Here is a 9771-nt window from a genome sequence, read left to right as displayed (position 1 = left end):
CTACCGACCTTAATCCTTTCAGGGTTATAAAAACTCCCATAGCAGTAACCTGTTAAAGCCCTTGTTCCTTGTGGTTTTCTAAAAATTAATTGAAACATATTGTTTACAGTTGATTGAAATCAATGTTCTATTAAGAAAAAATTACGTTAATTTGAAGCAACAGAGCGACTTAGTTCATTTCTTAGTAATAAAGATCCAACGCGAATTAAAAATAAGTAACAAATATTTTCATAGTCACGCGATGATGACTGGCTACATGACCACTACACCCCAATTAGCATAAATAATAAAAACATACTGCTGCTCGACCAAAACCCCGCCTACATACCATAATCGCAGAACTCACGCGAAGCTGATGAACGATAATAACAATTTCTTATCAGACACGCGGACTCTCACCAGGAATGGCCAAGGTCCCGCCAGGTAATTACAGCCTATTGTGGAATAACTGTGCCCAGCGGAAGAAGGAGCGACAAGCAATTGAAATTGATGAGAAAATTTTATGACAGCAGTTAACAAAATATCAGGACAGCGCGACTTGGCGGCGCTCGAACAGTGCTTATCTCCCTTCCGTTGGCATTTTAAGTGAAAGTGTATAAATAAATAATTAAGGAAGGAGGAGTTGCTACAAGTGGTACATGCGGTGAGGTATTAAATAATTGACTAGAATCAATGTGCGGTAATTTAGTAGGTTTGAAATGTGCACACACATTCAAAATAATGAAGCAAATACGTACACTGACTGCTATGGACATGAGTTAGGGTGTAGAAATTGCTTTATTAGTAAACTTGCCTATTTATATATATCGAATTTTCATTGCCCACACTACCATAAATGCGTAGGCTGGACATGTTTACAGTGTTGTGCAACAAAGTATTGCAAAAACGTATTTAAGAGTAAAAACCAAAAATACACATATTTATATTTTTAAGCAAAGCTCCATTTTATTATTTTAATTAAAATTTTTTGTGGTAGCATTTGTTAATCGCTCATTAGCGATCCTATTATTGGTGATAACCTCTTCGATGTTGCGAATTTTCTTTCCAACGAGCATTCTTCTTAGGTTCGTCGCCAGGATCGAAATTATTATTCAAAATGTTAATCCCTCAATAATTACCTGACAAATATAGTAAGTCCTAAAGGATCATGGAAAAATTCGTTGGACTCGTTTTAGAGAAACCATTCTTACTGACCCTAAAAACAGCGCTTCGTTTAAAGTTCTGGGAGCGATTAAACAAAGTAAAAAAAAAAATTCCTACATAGATGCTCATATCTCCTGAACTATTTGTCGAATCAATATTCTCAAATAAGGGGTTTTTCAAAAAGAGCGGCAAAAGTAAAAACGGTTTGGGATATAAATGAAATTCTTTATTCCTGTGAAAGTACATTTGATGCCATTATAAAGGAACTCGATTTCTTTTACGTTTACAAACGTCCAGACGCTGAAACCAATTTTCGACCGTTTTCCAGCATAAATCGGCCGATACTGATAGGAAGCCATCAATCATCGCTGGCTTGTTGGCATAGACCATAGAATTAACGTAGCCCTGCAGAAAATAGTCTAACGGCGTCCAATAGCACGACCGTTACGGCTGATTGACTAGGCCATTTCGTAAGATAACACGTTCACCAAACTTGGTTTTCAATAAATCGCTTGTGACATTCACTGTGGCTGTGGGTGTTGTTGGAACCACATATTGCCCAAGTCCATATCACCCAATTCGGGCTAAAAATATTCGGTTATTATTGAGTGGTAGCGATTCCCAATCACAGTAACTTGCAGGGTCATCAGTAAGAAACACTTCCCAATGACGCCGCCGACGCTTAAACCGTACCAAACCGTAATTTTTTCAGGATGCAATGGTGACACATGGAGCACGTGTGGCTTGCTGCCTGACCAGTAAGCATATTTAGCTTATTGACGAAGCCATTCAGCCAGAAAAGAGCCTCATCGCTGAAAATGATTTTTCGATGAAAATCGGATAGTTTTCAAGTTGTTGCTCAGCCCAATTCACGAACATATGACGATTCTGGTGACCAAGTGGCTTCACTTCTTGCGTCAATTTGATCGTGTAGTGATGTTGGCCAAGATCTTCACAAAATTCGTCACAATGATGTCACAGAGATGACGATTATGACGAACATAAATTGGACGTAGCGCTCTTAAAGTTGAGGCCACTGGCTCCGAATATCGGTTCGGTATTGAAAACTCCTATATGTACTTTGACTATGCATATATGCAAAAATTCAAATCAAAAATCAATTTTGAGCTTGATCTTGTTGACAGAGTTCAGTTGCATATGTTTTGCCCAAAACTGTATATGAATACATAGGGTACATATGTATGGGAATAGCCCAGTTGTGTTCATTGCGCAATTATTCAACAAATGTTCGTTGATTATCAGTGTCAACACCTGGAAAATCAATTTTTATGGCGGAAACTGAATTTAGAAATATTATTCCCCTCTTTATATTTGAATCGAACAGGTGACAACATAACTATAATGAACAAGTTGAGTGAAACACATTTGCTGACAGTTGTACAAATATTTAATTAAATTATTTGCGTGTGGTAACCAAATTATATAATTTCTTTTTTAATTCAAAAATATATATGATCCTTATTATTTACTTTTTTTACTTTAAAATATATTATAGAAATCGGATACATAGCTACATAATATTTTTTATACATTTGTTAATTAATTCATTGCGTTGAGTAAGTCGGATTTTTAAAGCTTGACGTCGCTTGTTTATACAATGGGTTGCCATTATAAAATGATAAATTAAAATCGAGTCAAAATGTATATTAAATGACAATTAAAAAGAAAAAATTTAATATAGTGAACTAACAGTGATTTTAAGAATTTTGATATCGATATCAATATTAAAATTGATATTGATATAGAGTACAAATCGGTACTACTATCAATGTCAGTATCAATCGAAACCAAAATCGACATAAAACATCTCAATATCAATATCAATTTAATATACCTACGTCAATACCAATATCATTGATAATATCTTTCTCAACATGAAAAAACTCAGTAATTTTCTCTATTGCTTCTTACCGCATTCCATTGTGCCTTCATTTGTTCCTTCTCAAATCGTCGAAACTCTCGATTATCCTGTATGGTCGTAATAAGTTTCCATAAAAGCAGCGTTGCCAAGCCAATGAACAAAATAGAGCCTGCCACACTGAATAAAATCTTGAGCATGGCAACCTTTGCCAAACACTCACGCTCCTTTTGTGCTTGCACTTCGTAAATGCCATTATTTTCTTTAAACGTAAATGCATATTTACAATTATCATCATCGTAAAATTCACAATTCTTTTCGCCCAGAACTAATTCCGATTTCTCCAGTACTTTATCCACTGGAGTCGTTTTCACTTTCGTACAGTTGGCAGCACAATCTTTAATATCCTTGAATTTACCCCTATTATACATTTGACATTGTACGCAATCTTTCAATTCCAAACAGAAACTTGAACATGTCGGGCACGTTTCACAGTATTGTCCAGAGTAACGACCTTGTGCGGTGGCTTGACATCTGGAAATATCGTAAATACGTACATATAGGCTTAGTTCTACAACTAAATTATAATAATGTTTACTTGCAAGCGTTGCATTCGCAAGTTCCTTTGCCCGAGCATAGTTTATCATCGCCCTCTTTCCGACACTTATCAGTTGATACCGAACATTCGCAAGCTTTTCCCTGCCAGCCTTCATTACAAGTACATTGTCCGCATTCGCATTTCCCATGGCCGGGACCGGAGCAAAGCCGCTGTTCATGTCGCTCACAAGAGAAATTGTCACACTGACAGTATTTACCCGATATGACCTCTTCTTCATTGCTACGCTTGTCACATTGACATTGGCCACACGAGCAAATGCCACGTCCACTACAATCGATTATTGTTGTGTTGTCATGACAATTGTGGCTGCTGTCAGAGCTCTCTTGCATATCAGTATTCGAACACTGACACTGGGCGCCTACAAACTGATCCTCACACTGACAAACGCCACATACCAGATTGCCTTGTGAGGAGCAATGTTGACTTTTGGTTTTCACTTCGGCATCACATTCGCAACCGCAAAGCATTTTCAGATCAATGATCAAACTCTCATTTATACCGACCGGATAGATTTGTATTATTTGCCGCCAATCGTGTGGATCTTTTGGACAGGAAGCCAAACGGATATTTATGCTAAATGTTACCTCATCACCGACGTGTAAGCCATCACATTTTGAAGTTAGTACTTCGGGGCCAGCACTGCGACAAGCGGAGTAGTATGTGATCTTTACATCACTAGTGGCATTGTCACGCATTTGAATGGAGGATGAAATTTGCTAACAAAAAACAAAAACATTGCAAATCTGGTTAAAAATATTCTCATAATAGTATTCATGACTCATCAATATTCACGTCATGGTATATGGTAATGAAAATAGCTCACCTGATATTGTTCGCGTATAAGGTTTACCACATTCATTGAATTTCCTTCCAAGTTGGCGTATGATGATCCATTAATATTTGCCGACAGCGTTTTATATATACCCAGCACATTATGTGTTACAGCAAATATGACATTAATCGCATTCTCTTCGATAGTGTGTTTTACTTGTCCAATACTTGGATAGTCCAATTGTTCTGCATGCGTATAATAGCCGTCTTTGTCCAAGTGGCATTTGCCATCATTTGGTTGAATCAAACCGGCTAGCTGAAAAAAATAATAAGCAAATTAAAATACTAATACCCATATTATGTAATACAACTGCTGGTGAAGACTATATCAGCCAGGATCCATTATTCCATAGTTTTTGTAACACTGCCCAATACATTATGCCAAAAAAAAAAAAAAACTCGGTAATTGTAAATAAAACGAAAAATATTGAATTTTTTATCAATATTTATTTCATTACCTTCAAGACAATCCCCACCAGAAATATACACTTATGCCAATGATTTTCCCAGTCCTCGAAACAATTTTCATAAGCACTTTTTCGTCTGGCCTTCAGCTCATTTGTTTTAATTTTATTTTATCTCTTCGATCAACTGAAATGGCTCCCACGTTCACGGGCAACTGCAATTGGTTTGTGGAAGAAGAAAAACACATACGGAGCCAAATTTGGTGAATACCGTGTGATGGTATTCATTACGTTTTTGGCTTTAAATTCGGCCACAATCGTACTATTTTTTGAAAAAAATTCTGCTTTATCGGGTTGAGTCGACCAAGAACGCGTTTCATACTCAAAGTATCCCCCAAAATAACTCGAACGGACTCGCGAGAGCTGTCGAGCTCTCTTGCCATCTCTCTAATACTTGCCTGACGTTTTTTGAGCATCACTTTTTTTTAATATTTTCATCAGTTGAAGTGGTCGAATTTCGTCGAGACGACGTGTCTCATCATCGATCATCGATCTCTTGACCGCCATTGAAGTATTTGCACCACTCATTGGCTTGTGTTTTTAATGAAACTGTAACACCTTTTCCAACATTCGCAAGATATTCACACTCGTAATTTGGTTATAAATACAAATTTTTAGATAAATTCCTTATTCGATATTTTTATCCATTGTAAAAATCGCAAAGCACTACTGAGTAGTACCGACTTAAGCAGCTGCTGTAAACAAACTGGTTGCCAGAACGCGCTCATATTTGGCATAGTAATTAAGAACAGTCCTACTAACATACATTTTATTTTAAAATTGAATTGAGTAACAATTTCGCGGTGCTTTTTTTGTCTCAATGTATGTACCAGGTGGCTAATATACTAGCGTCAGTAGCCATATATAACAGGAATATAAATATGATTTAAGGCATAATGTCAACTAAGTTTATACTCACCTTACCATCACCCGCTATGTGAAAATTTGCATCAGTTGAGAAAACTAGTAGATGTCGCGCTTTTTCACGCCAACCGATCTCTTTGCGACACACGATTGCCTGCATCATAGCTTCCAAGCCACCTTCGGGGGAATCATAATTACCCGCAATTTTTGCGTTCTTCACATTAGACTAGCGTAAGGAAAAATAAAAAAATTAAACTAATTCATTATGAATGGATTTTTCCACAAAACTACAGAACTCACTGAAAATTCATTCTTGGTATCCGTGTCCAGCGGCATAATATTATGATAACTAAGACAGTTGTTATGTGCATGGCACTTGTATTTTGTTCCCCGAGGAAATAAATCAGTCGTGTTCCTTTATAATTAATTATATTAATAAGTATTTAACTTGGAATGCTATGTGTACTAACCTTTGATTGAGATTGTCGGTGAAAGGCATTATAACTTTGTCGGTAAACGAACCAAAGCCCAAGTGGAAATCGCTGGTTAAATTGCGCATCGTCTCTGCCAAAGTACTACCCAATTTAGAGAGGTTGTCCCTATCATCTGTCATTGATTCAGATAAGTCCATAAGATAGTACAAATCGACAGGATAATCGAGCGCACGCGCATATTTCACTTTTATTAATTCCACTTCATCTGGAAAAAATGTCAATTATTGAAGTTGTATTATGTACGTATGTCTTCCATTTATGCAAACGTTATTATATTAGCTAAAACTGATACTACTTTTAAACTCGTATATTGTTGAACAAAAAAATCGCTTGGCAGCAGAATTTTGTCGAAATTTTCGTATTCACTTTATCCATTTTCATACTTTACATTTGATCAAATTTGTAGCGAGCTGTTATTATTAGTGTCTTCATATATATTCCTTTTCACAAAATACAATCATTCCAACTATTAATCCTATTTTTAATACCTCGTCCTTAATTGCCTTCGAGTTTCGGTTTTTTTTACATTCGCTAGATAATTGGACAGTTTCAACATTATATTCATAAATCCAGGTTTCATTTGCAGTAGTGATACGTTCTCAGCTATATTGTCATACTTCTCTTTTGCGGCCTGTATTGAACGTCGGTTTTGCAAAAGGTTCAGGTCTTTTAGTGCGAGTCCGCTTCAAACCCAAATCATTAACTCAAATATGTTGAGTTGATTCATCTTTTTACCGATTTAGTTTGCGCGTGCGGTTTAAAATGACTAGTCAAATTTGATCAAAGCATCTCTTCCTATTCGTGGCGATATTATTTGGCAAATTCAGCGATGTTCCTTTTCAAAACAGAGAATATCTCAAATACGGTTTTTGATGTGATAAAAGGTTAATGTAAGGATTGTAATTGTGAACTTGAAGCAGAAAGGAGGCCTGTAATTCAACGAGCTCTAGTAATAATAAGTAGACGGTTCTATTGGAACGGATGTCCAGAACTGTATTGAAAACTATTTATGGAATGCTTTAAGGCGATATAACACCAGGAATATTGAGAAAAACGCTGTTGAAAATACACGATTGCGAAGAGCTTGAAATAGTGGCTGAAGAGTTTTCTTGAAATGATGGCTGAAGAGAAATTCTGCTAGATGGTATTTGCGATGTGATTTACTTTAATGATGAAAAAGGAGCTCTTATAACCTACGTGCTCTGAATGGAGTCAGGCTATAACATTACACCATTAGTTAAATTCGGAAATGTCAAGAAAACTGCGGGTATTGATGGATGGCCCGCGGAAGTAACTAAATACAGCAGCAAAGGGCTGATACGGTTCTTTAATCAATTCAGATGTTTAGATGTGCTCCATCTTATAATCGAGTAGACGCACAGAGGAATGGACAAATTAATCAAATATTTAAAGATACCAGTAATAATTTAGGAGGCATAAGAGATAGTCTCTCACTTTCTCTCCTTGCTACTCTCTCTCTATCTTTCTCCAACTCTCTCTCAATCTCTTAAAACTGAACGAAGTTTCGGTTAGCCCGAATGTTATATTTGAAGTGGCAGAACTAATCCATTCTTATTGTATTTCTTGAACAAACAACTTCTGTCAATTCACAATTACGTCATCGAATGAAACCTAACCAATGTAAACCGTGCAATTCTTCTCTCAATACATGTTTCTTCCAAATAAGTAGATAACGAATAAAATAAATATTTTATGTGTGCATCCTTTATACATATATATGTATGATAGAGGAGTGACCGGTGGCAATTTGCAAAACAACAACTCTAATCGTGAATAATTCGGATATCAGCATCCTGGATGCTGCGGGGGCTGACAATTGATTCATTTTTAGCAATCATGAATTCTTTTAAACCCGACCTGTGGCAATGAATGAAAGATGATTCCATAATTTCATGGGAACTACCATAAGCTGCTGTCAAAGGAAGATGGTGTGCCTTATATATTTCGGTATTAGCATAGGAAAACTGTATATGAAGATCTATGGCAACTTTTATTTTGCGAAAAATTCTTCTTTTTTCCTTTAGTTCCATCTTGTGCTAGCCGCTGGATTTGATGCCAATTTTTTTGGAACTTCGATACTTCAATATCCATATTCTTCTCCAAGTTAAAGCGGGTCTCTGGTATATTCTGAGAAGAGATCCAGACAGAATGACCCGGAATGATTCTCAGGATATGCCCGAGGTTTTGAGAAGAGATTCGGACACAATTACTCGGAAAGTTATCACTGAATTCCACATAAGAGCCGACATAAAAGTCGACCCGCTCTGGATCTTTTCTCTGAATATACCAGAGATTCTGAGAAGAGATCCAAACCGATTTTTAATGCCACTAATTTTCAAGTAGTTGATAATGGTAATCATTACTTAGATGAATTACTGTTAATTACACTTTCTTGAATTTTGACTATGCTACTATGCTATGTATATGATTCGAGGTATATGTATAAACGAAATATTCTTATTACTAAATTAAATTTAGATTTCCAACGCCTCAACGAAATCAGTTAATTTTTAAACCAAAAAACTCGACACTTACTGGGTCTCAATTCCAATTTGATGTACTGCGGCATCAGCTGTACAATTTCACGATTTTTATGCGAGCTTTTACTTTTGCCGCCGCTCGTTAGTGGTCGCTTGAGTTCTTGGGTTATTTTCGTGACGGGATTCTCAATTAATGTACAAGTTGTAGACGCATTGCTTGGAAAACACCGATCATCCGCAAAGCTCGACTCCTTACACCATACACATTTGGCCGTTTGTATGCATTCACGGCAGGTATCTTTGTTTTTACACGGATTCATTTTATCCACATCAGTGGTGTTATTTGTCGCGACAACGCCTACCACAAGTATTACTAACAAAACTCCACCGTAGCTCCAATGGCTCGACATTTTGTTTTTATATTATCTTATGCACTCTTATATTATATTTCAGTCAAGTTTATAATTTATTATTATAGAAATGTATAGAAATTGATTTTGTAAATGTTATATAGCCATGGAAGGCTGCAATGCAACTGATTTTTGAAGAAAGTGTTTTTAGCAAATTTGCTTTTTAATCTCAATTGCCATTTTATAATGATTCATTTGCAGTTTCGCGGTGGTAATCATCATTTCAACCACTAATTTAAATTCTACTTAAAATACTCTCGATATACCAAGCATTTAATTGTATTTATATTTATACAAGCAGAAACCTCACGTAATTTTATACACAGTTAAGCCACACTAAAGCCGAACTGCTGATAAGCTTCATGGAATTCCAAAAGCAAATATTTGCGTTATAATTTCAAGACTCATAATTGAGCTAAGCGGCAATAATACTAAATATTTATCAAATCCAACAGAAACCTGATAAAATACAAAAATTTGTATTTACATTTGACTTGTACGATTTATTTAACTTTTCTCTCTCTCTCTTTCTCTTTCTCATAAAAATTTTAAACAAATACTTTGAT

General features: G+C 36.0%; 1 protein-coding gene across 1 annotated transcript; it reads right to left on the bottom strand.

The window, feature by feature from the left end:
- Positions 1-2630: 2630 nt before the first annotated feature.
- On the bottom strand, positions 2631-9338 carry LOC108977407 (integrin beta-PS-like). Its single transcript, XM_018947074.1, has 8 exons — positions 8851-9338; positions 6271-6499; positions 6101-6215; positions 5856-6026; positions 4465-4728; positions 3621-4357; positions 3076-3556; positions 2631-2774 (listed from the first exon to the last, which is right to left on the bottom strand). Exons 1-8 carry the CDS (start codon positions 9203-9205, stop codon positions 2709-2711), a joined length of 2418 nt encoding a protein of 805 aa, XP_018802619.1. The 5' UTR covers positions 9206-9338; the 3' UTR covers positions 2631-2708.
- Positions 9339-9771: the final 433 nt, after the last annotated feature.

Source organism: Bactrocera latifrons, unplaced genomic scaffold (genome assembly GCF_001853355.1).
Source record: "Bactrocera latifrons isolate USDA-ARS-PBARC rearing strain unplaced genomic scaffold, ASM185335v1 scaffold_89, whole genome shotgun sequence".
NCBI classification, from domain to species: domain Eukaryota; kingdom Metazoa; phylum Arthropoda; class Insecta; order Diptera; family Tephritidae; genus Bactrocera; species Bactrocera latifrons.
Note: the sequence above shows the minus strand (reverse complement) of the source record. Positions and strands in the feature narration are given on the sequence as shown.